Consider the following 21,525-nt stretch of genomic DNA (forward strand, 5'->3'; position numbering starts at 1 on the left):
ATTCTCAAATACGCAGACGTACATACAAACATACTGTACATGCTGACTGATTGTTTGAGGGACGAACTCAGAATGGATCCTTGCATTTAGGCTTATAATCGCATATATAGATCACCCATATATATACATACAGAAACATACTACCAGAAACATAAACATGTATGTATGTATGTATGTATGTATGTATGTATGTATGTATGTATGTATGTATGTATGTATGTATGTATGTATTCACACTGCAATGGGTATATACCCGGTGGCAGTGGTAACTAATTACACTCAATAATGACAATAATAAACTTGTTAATTAAAAATACACTTAATAATAATACTAATAATTAATACTAACAATAATTAATAATAATAATAATAATAATAATAATAATAATAATAATAATAATAGGGAATATCCTAAATTAAATGAAGCACTATCACTTAAATATAACATTTAAAATAAATCTAATTTGTATCTTAAATCTAAGTTCGAACTAAAACCCACGAGTATGATATGTTCATATCTGCACAAGTACCTTTCCACATTACACTCATTTCGCTGTCAACTCATTCACTGCACTGGAACTACGACACATTTCACTGACTCTATCCTGATTTCACTAACATTGTTCATGTTATAGTTGTAATCCCCTGGTAGAGGGGCAGAGAAGGCCTGACGGCCTTATCTCTACCAGGTTAAATAAATAAATCTAATCTAAATCTAATCTAACTTCAAAAACATTTCACTGTTCAAATACTTTGCACTGCCACTATAAACTATAAAGCTTCCCTGACAGGAACACGTTTCACTGACACAACACACTTCACTGACACAACATAATTCTTCACTGATACAACACTTCAATAACAAAATATCATTTACAGCCTTTACATACTGTGTATAATTATCGTCTACATATACAGCTACTATAATTTTAAACCAGTTAAACTCAAGATACAGTACTTCTTTTATTCCAATTTGTATATTTGTTTGTTTATTTGTATATTTATTTACTTTCTTATTTATTTAGTCCATTTATTTACTGTGGTGGAGTTAAGGCCATCAGGCCTTCTCTTCCACACCACCAGAAATGCAATACAATTACAAGACAAGTATATATAGGTCTCGCAAGCAGGGAATACCGACGGAAGGTTTGCGAATGGAACAATTCGATAAGGAAGAGCGAGCGACAGGAAAGGTCACGAGATAGCTTGAATGATATTCAAGAGTACAGTCGGAAGAGAAATGACATCGATAGAATCAGTCTTGCGTTGTGATAGTTACATTACGACTTTAGTTTGTTCCATTGCATGTGAATACGTGTCTTGTATCGCACGGTATTATTATTTCATTGGTAAACATATGTTGCGCGTTTAATTAACTTCGAATTATTTTTCTCTTGCTATGTTCTTTATTTCCACAGCGATGTCCTCATTTGTTCATCTTCTTGGAAGAGACGGTACTTCCAACGGCACGCACCTCTCGCCCCCCCCCCTCGGAGTGCCTACATACACACGTCAAAACAGACAGCAAAGCCACCATTGCTTTTCGGTAATCGTTCCTTGCGCGAGCTGTACCAATCTCTTCGTAAACTTCACATTATGAATAAATGAAGAGCAATGAGAAAAATAAATACAGAGGCTTGGGATAGTTAGGAACTACAACAATCTTTAATTCCTCATTAACGAAATATAAAGCAAACGTTTTGGGGTACCATTATACCGCAGATCATGAAGGAATAACATTTCAAATCTTGATTTCCTAAGAAACTGAAAAGGGGATATTTAGATTCTTGGTATTAAAAATAAAGTTTTCAATTTGTGTATTTTGAAATCGTCGAGTTAATTTATACAAAATAACAGCAACTTCTTTTTATTTCATATTATGAGACAGTATAAAATTCAATGACCAAGTCGTTAGAGGGACACTATGGACTTTGCAAAAACATTTTTCATATTAGGCCAATTTTAGTGAGATTTTCAAGGTATGTTCACAATATATTGATAAGTAGGAGCACTAATTTTCGAGTTTCTATCGTGAGACGTTACGAAGATTTTTTTTTTTTTTTTTTAATTATGGAGGTGAAGTCTAACTCAAATTTTTTAAAGAAAATCTATATATATAATTTGAACTGGTAATGGAAATTACGGGAAAACGGCTGAACGTATTTTAATAAATGACCCCTCATTTTGAAGCTTGGAACCCAAAGTTTTTCGGAAAAGTAGTAGTTCTCAGTGAAATGTCAATTTTCCTACATCACTTTCCTATTTTCCAAAATCCATCTGTTGTCAGTTTTGAGAACTAATTTTATTCAATTACGGCCGACTTGATTGAATTTCAGAACAAAACACACACTACAATAAACAATAGGCTATTACACGAAGGCCATGACCTGCAGATTGCCGACATATTTAGAGCTCAATTCAATTTGTTATTAAAAACTGATTCTGCAGTGTATAATTTTCTGAGTACAGCTGTGTATTGGATATTCAAATCTACGAAACTTGAGGTGGTTTGATGACATTATTAGCATTAGAAATTAAATATTATTATAGTTAATATCATGATGCATCTATTTTTTCATTAATTGTACATAATATTGATGCTATATTGATGACATGAAAGTGAAACATTTTGTGGTTATGTAAGTAAATGTAGAGAATATCTTAATTTAGATCTTCATTTCTATAATTTACTGAGTAGCTGCTATATATATAACTTAAAAACTTAAGATAATAATATTGTTATTAAAAATCAAATATTTTTATACTTATTATTGGGTCTTTTTCATATACTTAATGGCGGTGTAGTGTAGATATTGATATGTGTCATTGTCTTCAGTATTGGCTCGAGAGAGCGCAAAAATTACAGTTCCTAAGGAAATATCAAAAGGTATTACTTACTGATAAAATAAGAGGCCTAGAAAAGTTTGTAGTCTCCAGATCATTTCAGCAAGATCTCTTAGTAGGATACAATGATTTTACGCTCTACATTTCAAGTTCTACATGCAGCAGCTATACGAAAATGCTATTGTTCGAAAGCTTAGCAAACCTGACATTTTTTTTAACTTTTGCCTACAATCCACATCATTGTGGATTGTAGGCAAAAGTAGCAAAAGTAGTAGAAATAGCTACTGCTATCGTCCTGACATTGATACTTGCGTTTTCGCGTTGAAACTCAAAAACTAAAGTTGGATAAGTTCAAGAAAAAGTATTTGGTCTAAACAAAATCTATTGAGAGGGAGTATGTTTCAGTATTATGGAAGCAAATAACTATCAAAAAGACAAGTATTCTTCATTGAAAATAAATCTGAAAAATGTTTATTTGAATGTCTAACGAACTTAGTTTGCAGCAGTATTTGCTGCACAAGCCACTAGTATTAATTGAAATGTATGTTGTAAAGTAAAGCCTGGTAAACAATTCCAGGTATTTTTTTATATACCAAGTTGCAATAGTCGAGAAAACGCTGAAAATATACGCATCTTCACCATTTCATGATCACTAAAGTAACAAAGTAAGATATTTGTAAAAACTCAATAGAAAACCTATATTACGTTTTGTGATTAAATGCACGGTTAACAATTAGAAAATGAAGTTGGAAGTTTCAGCAGTCTGGCAACATCGCCGCTAACACACTGCTCTTTCTTCTCGCAATAAAGATGTAAGAGGTCAACGAACTCACGTCTGTCTCTGTACGCGAGCCTCTCTGGCTACGACGTTGCAAGCTGCTCGCATCGTTCAGTGGCTTGAAATTAGTGGTTTTAAAATTAAATTTACACGAAAACCGCCCACGCTATTGAAATACGCCAGAGGGATAAATGATTCTTTATTAGATCTTCTATTGATATAGACAAAAATCACGATCCTACTCGAAATAGTTACCGAATAAGAGCGTGTTAAACGTTTGAGAAAATTATGAACTTTCCACCAATATGGTACTACAATTTTTGTTACATACAACTTGAGCTATTCACTCTAAAAATCTGCAGGGTTATTTCACTTCTACCCTGTATATATATATATATATATATATATATATATATATATATATATATACGAATTTTCACAATTTTAAATTCACTTAAATTTAAATTAGACATTAGTAATCTAATTATTTACTTCAAAAGACTGACATTAATGTCACTGGTCTACTTCAGTAAAGTGAACTGTAACATTTTAAAGAAAAAGAAGGCGTCGAAGTTTTAAAACATTTGTGGGAAATTGAGATTAAATTTTCCATTTATTTAAAAGACACTCTTTCAGCTTTCCAAATAACGAGACTGCCTCATTGGACAAAGCAAAGCTAACACACAAGAGCGAAAACAAAGTCGATACTAGACAGGAAAGATGACATAAGAGAAACGTAGGAAACGAACAAAAAAGTAAAATTAAGAACAGCAAAGATAATAAAATATAATAACCATAGTAAACAAACAGATTAAACATTTAAACAAAGTTCTTCCTTGTTAGGGAACAAAGTACAGATGATATTTTAATGCTCTGATAGCAGCAAGGGAAACATTACGAATAAAGTCATTGTTCAGCTTGAACTTATTACAGAAACTGACAAAGGGGTGAGGCATTGTGCCCCCAGATCCATCTGAACATGAAAGTAGCGGGCATTTAAAGAACCTGTTTTTTAACACATTCACAATTCGAATTCGACTGAATTTTTCTCCACAACTACATCTGAACATGAAAGCAGCGGGCATTTAAAGAACCTGTTTTTTAACACATTCACAATTCGATTTCGACTGAATTTTTCTCCACATCTACATCTGAACATGAAAGTAGCGGGCATTTAAAGAATCTGTTTTTTAACACATTCACAATTCGAATTCGACTGAATTTTTCTCCACATCTACATCTGAACATGAAAGCAGCGGGCATTTAAAGAACCTGTTTTTTAACACATTCACAATTCGATTTCGACTGAATTTTTCTCCACATCTACATCTGAACATGAAAGTAGCGGGCATTTAAAGAATCTGTTTTTTAACACATTCACAATTCGAATTCGACTGAATTTTTCTCCACATCTACATCTGAACATGAAAGCAGCGGGCATTTAAAGAACCTGTTTTTTAACACATTCACAATTCGATTTCGACTGAATTTTTCTCCACATCTACATCTGAACATGAAAGTAGCGGGCATTTAAAGAATCTGTTTTTTAACACATTCACAATTCGAATTCGACTGAATTTTTCTCCACATCTACATCTGAACATGAAAGCAGCGGGCATTTAAAGAACCTGTTTTTTAACACATTCACAATTCGATTTCGACTGAATTTTTCTCCACATCTACATCTGAACATGAAAGTAGCGGGCATTTAAAGAATCTGTTTTTTAACACATTCACAATTCGAATTCGACTGAATTTTTCTCCACATCTACATCTGAACATGAAAGCAGCGGGCATTTAAAGAACCTGTTTTTTAACACATTCACAATTCGATTTCGACTGAATTTTTCTCCACATCTACATCTGAACATGAAAGTAGCGGGCATTTAAAGAATCTGTTTTTTAACACATTCACAATTCGAATTCGACTGAATTTTTCTCCACATCTACATCTGAACATGAAAGTAGCGGGCAATTAAGGAACCTTTTTTAACAATTTACAATTCAAATGCGACTGAATTTTTCTGCACATCTACATCTAAACATGAAAGTAGCGGGCATTTAAAGAACCTTTTTAAACACATTTACAATTCAAATTCGACTGAATTTTTCTGCACATCTACATCTGAACATGAAAGTAGCGGGCATTTAAAGAACCTTTTTAAACACATTTACAATTCAAATGCGACTGAATTTTTCTGCACATCTACATCTGAACATGAAAGTAGCGGGCATTTAAAGAACCTATTTTTAACACATTCACAATTCGAATTCGACTGAATTTTTTCCGCACATCTATAGAGGACATTAAAGTCACCAAATCTGATAATATAAATGAAATGTCAAAAAATCAATTTTGAACTCCAGAATCTTCCCTAAATCTCGTAAGGATAAAAACATGCACTTATATTAATATGTAATCTTTACTTGTTTTTTACAGGTCCAGTTCTCACTGCTCATCATCTACTCCTCGTATTTGCTGCTGTTTGACTGCAGACATCCGAAATCTGTATCGATTTTCTTTCTCTTCTTCCATACTCTCTTCTGGTACATGTTCGCCAGTTTCTATTACAAGGCATACATCAAGAAGCCAAAGTACAACAAATTCACTTAGCAATGCGCAGAATCCTGTTCTAATCGCTAAGGAGGCGTTAAGACAGGAGTCCGATCAATTAAGATGAAATTAAATGCAAACGGGTATTGTTTCCTAGCAAGATTATCATTTTTAATGTTGTATTCTGTTATGAATTATATTAATTACATAATTGTGTATCGGGGATCGACAATCATTTATAAGAACTGTGTTATTAATAAAGAGCGGATTTCTATGTAATTAAATATTATTTTTGCGTGTGATAAAACACAATTAACAAAGTTAAAAATTCCGAACATGAAGTTTCAAGTTTAAAACCCGAATTTTATTTCACATAAAAACACATATTTTCACAAAGAAATTATGTAAATACATATTTTCAGGAAATCTATATATATATAATTTGAACTGGTAATGTAAATTACGGGAAAACGGCTGAGCGGATTTCAATGAGTGACCCCTCATCTTCATGCCTGGCATCCAAAGTTTTTCGGAAAAGTAGTAGTTTTCAGTGAAATGTCAATTTTCCTACATAATTTTCCTATTTTCCAAAATCCATCCGTTGTCAGTTTTGAGAACTAATTCTATTGAATCACGGCCGACTTGATTGAATTTCAGAACAAAACACACACTACAACATACATTAGGCTATTACACGAAGGCCATGACCTGCAGGATTGTCGACATATTTAGAGCTCAATTCAATTTGTTATTAATAATAATAATAATTATTAATTTGTTATTAAAAACTGATTCTGCAAGGTATAATTTTCTGAGTACAGCTGTGTATTGGATATTCAAATCTACGAAACTTGAGGTGGTTTGATGACATTATTACCATTAGAAATTAAATATTATTATCATGATGCGTCTATTCTTCATTAATTGTACATAATATTGATGCTATATTGATGACATGAAAGTGAAACGTTTTGAGGTTATGTAAGTAAATGTAGAGAATATCTTAATTTAGATCTTCATTTCTATAATTTACTGATTGACTGCTATATATAACTACAAAACTTAAGTATGATAATAATATTGTTATTAAAAATCAAATATTTTTTTATTATTAAACCAGTGGGGTTGGGTCTTTTTCATATACTTAATGGCGGTGTAGTGTAGATATTGATATGCGTCATTGTCTTCAGTACTGGCTCGAGAGAGCGCAAAAATTACAGTTCCTAAGGAAAGAACAAAAGGTATTACTTACTGATAAAATAAGAGGCCTAGAAAATTTTGTAGTCTCCAGATCATTTCAGCAAGTTCTCTTAGTAGGATAAAATGATTTTACGCTCTACATTTCAAGTTCTACATGCAGCAGCTATACGAAAATGCTATTGTTCGAAAGCTTAGCAAACCTGACATTTTTTTAAGTTTTGCCTACAGTCCACAATGACCTGAAATAGCTACTGCTATCGTCCTGACATTGATACTTGCGTTTTCGCGTTGAAACTCAAAAACTGAAGTTGGATAGGTTCAAGAAAAAGTATTTGGCCTAAAAAAATTCATTGAGAGGCAGTATATTTCATTATTATGGAAGCAAATAACTATTAAAAAGACAAGTATTCTTCATTGAAAATAAATCTGAAAAATTTTTATTTGAACGTCTAACGAACTTCGTTTGCAGCAGCATTTGCTGCACAAGCCACTAGTCTATTATAAACACATAAATCTTGGAGTTCTTTTACTTAAATAATTTTTTACAAGAACTTTTAAACATTTTAAAACTAAATCAATTATGCCACTCAGAAGTACGTTATTGTTTTAAGAATTCTTGGTTGCTTCGTGTTTCTAAGCGCTGTGTGGTGTATCCATTTTTGTAATAGTATCGCCTCAAGTTCTGAGAACTGCTAGACAGCATATCAGTGTTATTATTAGAGAATAAATTAACATGAACAAGGAGAGATCTTGCAACGTATAATTAAGAATATTTATTGTTGCTGAAGATGATTTCATTCCACGCTTTGTTTGTGAAACACAACAGATAAGAGCTCGGGTATGAACATTATTTAATTTAAACAAATCTCTCGCCTCTCGCTCATGTCCATCAAGTAAGGCAATACGTCTTGTTGTGATTCCCTGTTATCGGGCTTCGTCAATCGATATCCTTCAAGATATACTGAAAGATGGTTGTTTAAAAAACGATTTGGCTTTCCTATTAGCAAATCTAAGATTTTTGTGTGACACCATAAAAAAAACTCGAAACATCCAAAAACCTGTTGTCTGAAACAGGGAGGTGCGTGCCGTGGAAATTAAACTAGACTCGCTACCAGGTTCAGAAGTACAAGTACTAAGGGACAAATTCCAGAATGTGTTTGGGAAAAACAGTGGATATAAAAAAAATGTGTAAAGTTGCTCAAGTATTGGAGGATGTGCCTGTAGGTGAAATTGACGGTGTATGTGTTTGTTACATTCCTCTCTTTAAATATGCACGTCTGACGTCCTGTGATGTGGAAAGATCGTTTTCACAGTATAAGTCGTTGATCAGAGATAATCGGCATGCATCTGTGATGGAGAATTTGGAGATGACTTTGTTGTTCACTGCAATTCTCGGCCAACTACTAGCACTCAAGTGTGGTTGGTGAGTACCTAATAACATTTTTGTTCCAAGCTAAGTAAGGTATTTTTGTCATATTTAAAAAATATATATATTTTTTTAATTTTTAGCAAATATTTTCGTACTTTTTAGCACATAAAAATAAATATATTTAAAATTTTTAGCACATAAAAATCCGCTCCCTAGTTATTACCCGACGATTCTGTTTTTGTACAAATGCCCAGCGGGCCGCTCTTACGTCACCTCGCTCTTAGGCTGGGCACACACAGGAAGGGACGAGACAGCTTGAGACGAGTCATTTTTGTCTGAGACCGACTCGAGGATAAAGTGAGCATGGTTTGTTATGGATCAGCGCTTGTCTCAGGCTGTCAAATTCAACATATTACATTTGATTTTTAAAACATCTTATACTGTTATGTACCGCCTGATGATGCCCCAAGAGGCCGAAAACGTTCGTATTTGTAATCAATCAATCTTCTTAATGTATCCAGCCGTTTGCTGACAACATAAAGTCCACTATAGTCCACTGTAGAGACGGATAAAAATAGCTGCAACAGTTTATTTGAAACTGTTTCACAATTGAAACCGTTTCGATATGAAACAGTTTCGTGATATAACCTGCTCCAACTGTTCCAAAGAGTGTTACACTGCTCCAGTCCAGTGTTGCCATACCTACTGATTAAGCAGATTTCCTGTTTTTCCATTGAATCTACTGCTCTACTTCTTTTTTTGTCAAAAGTCCGAATTTCTCCTTCGTTTTTGGCATGCTGCAGTCACCTGGTTCTATGCCCGGATTTTAAATTTATTACATATTATATTATGTCACCATGTCTTACTTTTTCATCTTATACACAAGTCAAACAATGTTTTCATTTGCCCCCCCCCCCAACGATCTAGAAGTAAGAATATTCGCCTAGCTCGTTGTGGTTCCCTGATCATAGCGCGTCGCCACAATGATGCTTAAAGGAGCAACAACATGTGAAACAGTGAGAGAGTAAAGTGTAGGTAATGGAATTTTTGTGTTACATATCGTGCACAGTGATGTTTTAAAATGAGTGAAACTGTTCCAGCTAGAAAGAAGAGTAAATAGGCCTACTTCTTCCGTGAATTATAAATCAGAGTGGGAAAATTATGAACAGTTTAAATGGTAGTTATGCAAAAACAGGAAAAGGGATCATTTTTCGTCTGTTATAATCGCAGCTAATCCAGTACTGTCTTTAATATCATCTTTAAAATAAATCTCGTTCTATCTAAAAGCGTTTGTCAATATACAAAAAAACTCCTGATTAATACATTTTAATGCGAAACTTTGTCAATGAGACATTACTGTGTAAAACCAAAATTGCATGACTTATTTACATACGCTGAGTAAAGATGACAGTAGTAATATTTAGCAAAATTGTTCCATTTCATTGGTTAGGGATGTGCTATATAGTAATAAAACAGTATCATCTTTCTTACAGTATACACTGTTTTGTAATTAATATTATAGGCCTAATAAGAAGAGAAAATTCATGTTTAATTAATCTACTGTAATCTCCTGTTTTTTTTTCGATGGTTTTCTCCTGATTTTCGTGAGTAGGTCGTGGCAACACTGCTCCAGTGATCACTTCAACGTTCCACATGGTTCCAAGAGATAAACAGTTCAATTTCTAAACAGTTTTCCTCTTCTTTGTTGTCTGCAAACGTCACGTGTAGCGCTATCATTGACCTCCAATCGAAAGTAGATATAATATTATATATATATATATATATATATATATATATATATATATATATATATATGTTTCATACGACCTTCGTGCAACAGTAGCCTATGTAGCATCGCGCAATTTAATTGTACGAATCAAATTCCCTAATAAATCTGATATTAATTATTATTATCTATCCAGTGATGGAGAATATGTTCATGGTGTCCTAACAGTGCTAATGTACCGCGAAAAATATCTGCTAATTTCATCGTTGTTAAACTCTCCTAGGATTATATGCGTTATTTTTACTAAAATCGATTCATTTTGAATTGTAGTTATTTACTGTACCCTTAACAGCAACCTACGAAAAATGACTTTCGTTGTCATAATACACTGAACAGCTGATTTAAAGACGATTAAAGGGCTCTGAAACATATTCCCGTAGCACATGAGAGGTTGAAACAGTTGGAACATTTGGCACTGATGTTGTAAACATATTCTTATGAAACTGTTTCTCTGAAACTGTTATTTTGGAACAGCTTCGTTCATGAAACAGTTACAATCGTAAAACTGTTTCTTAAAAAGAACAGTTTATCCCATCTCTAAACCACTGTAGTCTATTCAGTTGTTGTTTTTCACGAGAAATGAGGGGTATTTTGATCGGTGTTCATTATAGATGCCTGTTGCTAGTAGCCAGAGTTGGGGTGTAGTCAATATATACTGCAGGGCTGTGTCTTCTGCAACTGGTACTGATGATTTTAATTTACTTCTTTTGTGGTTTATGGATGGACAGTATTTGTAATAAATTCATAACAAATGTTAATATAAATGTATTGAAAACAGTCATACTATGTAACTTGTTTTTTTTTTTTTTGTATATTTGATTAAGTCATAAAGATTGTTAATTATAGAAACTTGATAAAAGTATACATGTTAATCGGCTTATCTGAAAATCAATATGAATTGTAAAAATAAAAAAATAAATAAAAATAAAAATGTCAGAGACTGTCTGAGGCAAAACAGTGAAGGTGTCTGGAATTACGTCCCATCTCGAGGAAACTAGAGACAGTCCAGTTTGCGCATGCGCGTAGTTTTGCTTTCAATATTTCATATTATCAGTATTGCCGATTATCGAAAGGAGATTCAGATTAATTTGATTTCATTGTGCACCAGTACTACAATAGAATTAGATGAAGACAAACTTGTTGTTCTGGTTCAGGCAAGATCTGCAATATACAAATAGGCCTATAAATTAAAAGAACATGCTAAAAAAATATGCTATTGACCGACTTTGAGAAGAAATGTCTCAGGAAATGAACGCTTCAGATACTGTACAGGAACAGTATGCAGTAATATTATTATTACTAGTATTATTATTATTATTATTATTATTATTATTATATTATTATTATTATTATTATATTATTATTATTATATTATTATTATTATTATATTATTATTATTATTATTATTATTATTATTATTATTATTATTATTATTTTTAACTGACTATTAAAAGATTATTACTACTACTACATTACTACTGCTACTACTACTTCTACTGCTGCTACTACTAGTAGTACTGCTGTTGCTACTACTGCAAGTATTACTACTGTTGCTATCAATAATACTACTAGTATTACAACTGCTACTACTGGTATTAATACTACTACAACTCTATTACTACTACTGCTGGTACTAATATTAATGCTGCTGCTACTACTATTACCATTATCATTGCTGCTAGTTATTACTACTATAACTAGTACTACTAGTATTATTACTCCTGCTAATACTAATATAATTAATACTTGCTATTACTAGTAGTATTATTACAACTGCTACTACTAGTATTAATATTACTACTACTACTACTACTACTACTACTACTACTACTACTACTACTACTACTATTATTACTACAGCTAATACTACTGCCACCGCTGTTACTACTACCGGTATTACTACTGCTACTACTACTGCTAATATTACTACTGCTGCTGCTACTACTACTACTACTACTACTACTACTACTACTACTACTACTACTACAAGTATTACTACTGTTGCTATTAATAATACTATTAGTATTACAACTGCTACTACTAGTATAAACGCTGCTACTACTACTAATATTATTACTACAGCTAATACTACTGCCACTGCTACTACTACTACTACTACTACTACTACTAGTAGTAGTAGTAGTACTACTGTTGCTATTAATAATACTATTAGTATTACAACTGCTACTACTAGTATAAACGCTGCTACTACTACTAATATTATTACTACAGCTAATACTACTGCCACTGCTGCTACTACTACTACTGCTACTACTACTACTACTACTACTACTACTAGTAGTAGTAGTAGTACTACTGTTGCTATTAATAATACTATTAGTATTACAACTGCTACTACTAGTATTAACGCTGCTACTACTACTATTACTAATACAGCTAATACTACTGCCACTGCTGCTACTACTACTAGTAGTACTACTGTTGCTATTCATAATACTATTGGTATTACAACTGCTACTACTAGTATTAACGCTGCTACTACTACTATTACTACTACAGCTAATACTACTGCCACTGCTCTTACTACTACCGGTATTACTACTGCTACTACTACTGCTAATATTACTACTGCTGCTGCTACTACTACTACAAGTATTACTACTGTTGCTATTAATAATACTATTAGTATTACAACTGCTACTACTAGTATTAATACTACTACTACTACTACTACTACTACTAATATTACTACTACAGCTAATACTACTGCCACTGCTGCTACTACTACTAGTAGTACTACTGCTTCTACTACTACTACAAGTATTATTACTGTTGCTATTAATAATAGCTACTATTAGTATTACAACTGCTGCTGCTACTACTACTACTGCTACTGCTGCTGCTGCTGCTGCTGCTCAATGGTTGATCTACTACCATAATATTCACTTTCAGATCGAAGAACGTTCATACACTATGTTTAAGATCGAGTCAGATGCTTTTTCTGTTTATTACGCTATCGTTTTCCTCCTACTATTGTTAGAGCACATCCGTAGTCTGAGTGGGATGATTAATATTGTTTTATCTGCTAAACAAGCTGAAGTTGACATCATTCTAAAATAATAAACTGCTTATGACACACAGATAACTGATAGTCTAGGAGGGAACCGACTTCCCCCGCCGAAGGACTGAGTTGGCACGCAGAAGAATCTAAGTACCCGTGTATAGTGGATGAGATTTTATCTTCCTGCCCTTCTTCATCCTATTCCTTACTTTCTTCCCTCCTTTCTCGTCTTCGTAAGCCTTACGCTTCTTTCCTTCTTTTGTCTCCCCCCTTACATTCCTAATTCCGCTCATTTTAACATTATATTCGTCCTTCTTGCTTTTATCTTCCACAAAGTATTTCATCTTTCAGTCAATCTTCTTTTTCCATTTCTCTCATTTCTACCTTCTTTCTCCTCTTTTGTCACACTAAACATCTGAATTCACGATCCCAACATCGACTCCAATATCATGAATTTCTTCCGGTTTTTACTCATTAGGCTTAAGTATACTCACACCAGGAACTACACTGTCATATCCTGCAGCAGATAGCAATGTCATACTTAAAGCTTGAAGAGTAGCATCCAGACAGAGATCGACTACGGGAATTGGACCGGAGACCTCATTTCTTCTGCATTGTCAGCAATAAGGCAAGTTGAGTAGGTTACGTTATAAAGTTGAATAATGAAGAAAAGAATAATCATTATGTATTTCCATGATATTTTTACAAATCTACGTCTTTTTACAACTTATGATTCCTTCTTTAAAACACTTGTAAGAACCACATAAAGAACACAGACAAAAATATTTTACTTATTTCCTGAAATAAGCATCTTCAATTTTTATAGAATGCATTACGCCTATTATTTTTAAATTTTCATAGCTCAAATATTAAAAAATAAAAAATTCTACCACTACGACCTAGTTCACTCTGTTAAGATGTATGAAACACACAAGCATCTAAAGTTTCGTTAAAATATCTAAAAAACGTTTCGAGTTATAAGTAAAAATGAATGTAAAATTTTAGGTTTCGAAAATCTAAAGACAAATAATAAAAATTCAAAGAGACAGTGAAGCGACACGCGAGAATACTACCAGAAGCATCTAAAGAGTTCCTTTACAAGAAGAAAGCAAAAATGGTATTTACTTAATTATTTACGGTATTTATTTATTTATTTATTTATTTACGTGTGCAAATATTTATTTACGTATGTATGTTATTTATTTATATAGGCCTATACTTATTTTTGGCACTTAGTTTCTTTCTCTATCTATCCTTCTTTCTTTCTTACTCCCTTATTTATTTACGTACATACGGTATGCATTTATTTATTTACGTACAGTATTTATTTATGTACATTTTTATTTACCGTACTTACTTTCTTTTCTATCTCTTTTTCTTTCTCTTTTCCTTCCTTATTTATTTATTTATTTATTTATTTATTTACGTACGGTATGTATTAATTTATTTACGTGTTTATTTATTTATTTATTTATTTACTAGCCGTACCCGTGCGCTCCGCTGCACCCGTTAGAAATAAATATAGGCTAAAGTAATTACATAATTAAAATAGGACATTTGATCCAGGAAACATTCGTGTTTGATAGAAGGATAAATCGTTTATGACCTTACTTAATTTAAATTGTATTTAAAAAATTAAAATGCGATCATTTTGATCCAGAGACCACTCATTTGGTCATAAAAATTATTTTAGGAAATACAGGAAACGAATGCCTATCACGTTTTCTGTGCATAAGAAGCTATTTTAATCTTACCTGTCCTCGATTCACTCAGAAGTTACTGTAATAACATTATAGCATTATGTCCATCTAGAGAAACTACACTTTCCAATGGTGACTTAATAATTAATTATACAAATCGGTTAATTTAGCTTCCGATATTACTTTACAAAAAACACAGAAACATTCTCTGTAGGCTATGTTTCATAGCTTTCGATTGTTGTTGTCCAATGCCCCTTATAGACGAAGTCATTTGTTTTTTATTTTATTACACCGCCTTAGGTGGCGTTGTTATTGTAATTTTGAAACTCATTTATCTCATTAAATATCAGTCCTATCAAAATTCTGCTTGGAATAAAACTTATCGGAAATTATTTTTAAAGAAACTTTTGTTATGTAATATTTTTCTTGAAAATTAATAATAAGGAAGATATTTCGATTGATTTAATTCAAGCCCCCTTATAACCCCCCATTTAGATAAAATATTTTGAATGCCATATAGCCTAAATTCTAAGTTGCAGCGAGCTTAATTTATATTCCAATTAATTTATATTCCAATTTTTCATCGAAATCGGTTCAGCCATTATCGCGTGAAAAGGTAACAAACATACAGACAGACAGACATACAAACAAAGATTTCAAAAAAGCGATTTTCGGTTTCAGGGTGGTTAATTATATATGTTAGGACCAATTATTTTTGGAAAATCTAAAATTACCAGAAAAATTTCCGCTGCAGATTTATTATTAGCAGGGAACGGATTTATATGGACTAAAAATATATGAAATATGTAAATATATATGTAGTTATTTTTACCAAAATATGGAATTAAATATGGATTTTTACCAAAATATGGAATTAAATATGGACTTAAAATTATAAAAAAATGACTATGTACGTTAAATATTGGTACATTTTAATCAAACTAAACAAAAAATATAATGGACGTACCTTATCTTCCAATGTAGTTTCAACAAAACACAATTTTTATTGTCTGTTACCATAACAATAGGTTACAAACATTTCTTTCAAGTGCTGAAAAGTGAATCTTCTTCTATTGTCTCTGAGGATAGATTTATACTGACTAAAAGAGCGTTCGACGTCACAAGAAGTAACTGGTACATAATTCAATTTCACAATGTCTGCTGGGGATAAGTCCAAGTTAATCTTCACTGTTGATTCACCACTCATCACAGCAACAACCTTTTGTAGTTCTTCATATCCAGGGTTTTTTGAAAGTACAGTGTCCACCTTAGCTCTTACTGCATCTGAAACTTTACCTCTACCACGATTCAGTTGTTCCACAGTACTATTTATAATTTCAAAACTTTCAGATAGTGAAAGGTGCCTATTTTGGAGACTTTTGAGCGTTTTTATGATGCATGAAAATGTATGCTGAATGTGAGCTAAGTCATTCTTCACACTTATGTCACAGGTAACTGTTTTCGCAGTATCAATTGAGACTGCATCTTCAGAGTCCAATGCAAGGAGAACATTGTTAATAGAGTCTATATGTTCGGCATAATATTCAACTGCTTCTAGCCATGTACCCCATCTAGTTAAAATTGGCTTTGGTGGCAATGGAATTTCAGGGTACATTTCTTTCAACACGTTAACTCTACTGGGAGCTTTGAGAAATACTTTTTTCACTGATGAAATCAACAAATCTACTTTAGGGAAATTGTCTCTGACCACTTCTGCCACACGATGAAATGCATGCGCCACACAAGTAAAATGAGTCAATTTAGGATATACAACAGATAATGCTTGTCCAGCTTTGACCATATAAGGGGCAGCATCGCTAATAAAGAATAACACATTATCGTACATAATACCCTTTGGCCACAGGATACCCATAGCTTCGTTGAACAGTTTAACTATAGTTTTGTTATTGCACTTTTCTAGAACATCACAATGTAAAAGAATTCGTTCAGAATATTGTTCACTTAACAAACCGATAACTACATTACCAACAAGTCTACCTTCTTTGTCGGGAGTCTCATCAATGGAAACCCAAATTGAACTATCTTTAATTTCATCTCTTATCTTCTGTATTGTCTCATCGTAGATGGATGGAGCATACGTCTTCCTAAGTGTTGACTCATCCGGGATTGTATGTTGAGTATATTTTTCAAGGAATTCTCTGAAGACCTTATTCTTTAGTTTGTAGAGAGGAATATCAGCAGAAATGAGAGAACGGCACAGGTCGATGTTAAACTCAGATCTTACATTCGATGTTGTTGGTTGTGTTAAAAACAATTGTCTCTGCTTGGAATTTAGTTGTTTGTTGGCCTGATGTTTACTAGTTGTAATGTGTTGTTGCACCAGGAACTTTTGTGTAGATGATACTGCACACTGACACAAATTACAAAATAATATTTTATTGTCAGTTGATAAACCATCTTCTTTAAATTCTGAAATGTAACTTGTTAGTTTTGATTTTAAATTGACTGAATGACGTACTTTTGGCATATTTACCGTCTTTATAGTATGATTTACAAAACTGAACCTATGTGTACTCTGACTGGCATTTAACTGTTGAGCTGCACAACTGAAGTCTGTTAAAAATTTTAAATTAAATTAATACAGTTTTGTAACTTACTTTCCCATTGTTGATAGGACTGCTAATTTTCAAATAACTCTGATGTTAAAGGGATTACTGAACATGTGTTTAAATCTCTATTGTTGAAATGTATTTTTAAAAGTTAATGGAATTTTGTTTTGTTTTATTGTTAAACCTAATATAATATGGACTGTTTTATATGAAATATGGAAAATATATGGAAATTAACGAAAATATGTACTAAACTCTAAAATATGGAAAAATATGGAAAATAAAAGTAGGATTTTTCAACCCTACACATTGTGAAACATAAAGATAATGCAAAATATAAATTATATTAGCTTTATAAGTAAACATGTATTTACATATAAATCCTTTCCCTGATTATTAGTATTCATTTATTTAATTTATTTACTTGTTTATTTATTTATTCATTTATTTATTTACTTATACACTTATTTATTTACCGTACATACTTTATTTATTTATTTATTTTATCTTTCTTCCTTATTTATTTACGTATGTTAGGTATGTATTTATTTATTTATTTATTTATTTACTAGCCGTAACCGTGCGCTCCGCTGCACCCGTTAGAAATAAATATAAAGTAATTACATAATTAAAATAGGACATTTGATCCAGGGAACATTCGTGCTTGATAGAAGGATAAATCGTTTAATAAGTTACTTAATTTAAATTGTATTTAAAATATTAAAATGCGATCATTTTGATCAAGAGCCCACTCATTTGGTGCAATGACAATTCCTTTCACATATTTCTTAATTGTTATTACCAATTATTTTTGGAAAAGCGAAAATTAACAGAAAAATTTTGGCTACAGATTTATTATTATGTTTATATTATATTATATTATATTATATTATATTATATTATATTATATTATATTATATTATATTATATTATGAAAAAGTGTGTTGATAACGGATGTACTCGAATTAGAAAATTTTTAATTTGTTGTGGGAGCTCTTGAATCTCAGGAGGAACAACTTTTACAACAGCGCAACATAATCTGCTTGGCTCATTACCCAATTTTTTTGCATTGCATTTATTGCATATGTATTTTAACACGATTCAATTGAGCATAGTTAAAATTTGAATTATAAAATAATGGATTGCTAAGCTAATGTACTATTACTGCATACTAAATCAATACACTCTCGTTGTTCGTTAATTCTCTGAGATAAAAATGAATATGTTCATAAACATTATTATAAGAAATACAGGAAATGAATATACAGAATAACCTATCAAGTTTTCTGTGCATAAGAAGCTATTTTAATCTTACCTGTCCTCAATTCACTCACAAGTTACTGTAATAACATTATAGCATTATGTCCATCCAGAGAAACTACACTTTCCAATGATGAAATAATAATTAATTATACAAATCGGTTAATTTAGCTTCCGATATTACTTCATACGAACACAGAAACATTGTCTGTAGGCTATCTTTCATAGCTTTCGATTGTTGTGTCCAAGGCCCCTTATAGACGAAGTCATTTGTTTTTTATTTCAATACACCGCCTTAGATGGCAGTTATTTTAATTTTAAAACTTATTTATCTCATTAAATATCAGTCCTATCAAACTTTTTCAGAGAATAAAACTTATCAGAAATCATTTTCAAAGAAACTTTTGTTATGTAACATAATTCACAAAAATCAATAATAAGCGAGATATTTCGATTTATTTAATTCAGTCCCCCTTATAACCCCCCTTCTAAATAACGTATTTTGAATGCCATATAGCTTATAATCTAAGTTACAACGAACTTAATTTATATTCCAATTTTAATCGAAATCGGTTCAGCCATTATCGCGTGAAAAGGTGACAGACAGACAGACAGACAGACAGACAGACAGACAGACAGACAGACAGACAGACAGACATACAAACAAAAATTTCAAAAAAGCGATTTTCGGTTTCAGAGTGGTTAATTATATATGTTAGGACCAATTATTTTTGGAAAATCGAAAATTACCAGAAAAATTTCGGCTACAGATTTATTATTAGTATAGATTTACGTATTTATTTACTTACAGTACTTCTTTCTTTCCTATATCTCTTTCTTTCTTTACTTATTTCTTTCTTGCTTATTAATGAATGAATGAATTAATTAATTAATCCATTCATTCATCCATTTATTTATTCGTTTTTCTCTTTTATTAATTTGACATCACACAGAATGAAATGTAATTTATTTATTTATTTATTTATTTACCGGTATTTATTTTTCTTATGTTAATTTATGTAACAAATAAGTATCTAGAAAATGTATTAAAGTTACATTATATTACTGAGAACTTTAACAATTAGTGTATACCATATTTTGGAACAGAATAAATGACATCTTTCTATATCATATTTTGGAACAGAGGGAGTGTAAATCATGGCGTAGATATCATGACCACCTGCCGAGTGGTAGTGAACTACTTGTGTAGCACAACTTGTAACTGTTGCAGTGGCTCCCTCTATCTTTCTCCATGTCAAGGTTTTTAGCACTTCGTGAGCACGAGTTGCCCACCCATGATCATACCGGTACCCTTCTTCAAGGCAATCTCTATTGATTCCTTTTATAACGAAGGTCCAAGGGCAACAACTCTATATCAGTAGACCTACACCTTATTAAGTCGATCCAGTCATGTTGATTACAAGAGCAATTTATCTCATTTTTCAACTCCTTAATAATATACGACTTTTGTTATTTTAACGACCTGTTCGCTTCATGATAACGAACAATGTTAAACACCGCTATGCATACACATAACGGGTTACATTAATAAAAATTACGGCTGTTGTTCTTTAGTCAACTGTCCGAAGACAGGTTTGAATCTCATTCATAAACAACACCAATAAGACATCACTCATAAGGCAACTAGGCCATGAGATAATGGGGTTGGGTGGCCAGTTCCTTTCCCCCTCCAATGCATATATCGCCGATTAGCTACATATTCCACTATACCTACTTTGGTTTATCTTGTCTCAGTAGCAATAAAACCAAGTCCATTCAAATGAGGGTGGAGATTATAGGAGGGTTGTAAATTTTCAGGATTCCTTTCAAAATCTTGTTACTGTACAGGCTACCGGAACTCAGTTTCTTGAAAGACAAGCTCAGTGACGGAACTACACAGTACGAAGAGAGATATTTTGTTATTTTATTTGGGCTACAGAATGTATCAACTAGTCCCTTCCGCCACTGGATGGATGGACGGCATCGCTCCACTTCCCCCATCGCCATAAGAACTCAGACGAAATAAGACATATCTCCTTTCTCTCTCTTTTCACAGTGAGACAAAATTCATCATACAGACTTTAACCAGGCTTCAGATGCACAAAAAAACAGTTGTTCTTCCTCTGACACATAACGTCAAGTGAGATGTAGGCCTACTGCCTGATAATAAATATAGATATCAGCCAGAACCTCAGTCAGAGGTAAAGTTTCTATTCAGAGATTGGAAATGGATACGTTGAAATAGCGCAATGCTTTGTTTACAGCTGCGGAACTAAAGAGCCTAATGTACCGAAGGATTCGCTTCTCATTGTACTTATTTACAGTCTTACTAATAAACCGTGTATAGTTTTTATACGAGACTTATGCAGAGTTGAGACAGAAAACGTTACTAATAAACCGTGAATAAGTTATGGACGTATAAACAGGCTGTAACTATACAAT

The 21,525-nt window shown here is 32.4% G+C and overlaps 2 protein-coding genes across 3 annotated transcripts in view; both read left to right on the forward strand.

Annotated features, from left to right (window-relative positions):
• Positions 1-7,216, forward strand: part of LOC138715808 (very long chain fatty acid elongase 7-like) — a 39,990-nt gene extending 32,774 nt beyond the window's left edge. Inside the window, exon 8 of one of the 2 annotated variants that reach the window (XM_069848910.1) lies at positions 6,063-7,216. In XM_069848910.1, coding sequence (XP_069705011.1) covers positions 6,063-6,236 — 174 coding nt within the window. In that variant the 3' untranslated portion in view covers positions 6,237-7,216. The remainder of the gene's footprint in view (positions 1-6,062) is intronic. The other variant, XM_069848900.1, reaches the window with a different exon arrangement.
• A 6,467-nt stretch (positions 7,217-13,683) lies between these two features.
• Positions 13,684-21,525, forward strand: part of LOC138716144 (hemolymph lipopolysaccharide-binding protein-like) — a 33,776-nt gene continuing 25,934 nt past the window's right edge. The window contains exon 1 of the mRNA XM_069848967.1: positions 13,684-14,181. The gene's annotated coding sequence lies outside the window, so the exon portion shown is untranslated. The remainder of the gene's footprint in view (positions 14,182-21,525) is intronic.

This window comes from Periplaneta americana, chromosome 2, assembly GCF_040183065.1.
Source record: "Periplaneta americana isolate PAMFEO1 chromosome 2, P.americana_PAMFEO1_priV1, whole genome shotgun sequence".
Taxonomy (NCBI): domain Eukaryota; kingdom Metazoa; phylum Arthropoda; class Insecta; order Blattodea; family Blattidae; genus Periplaneta; species Periplaneta americana.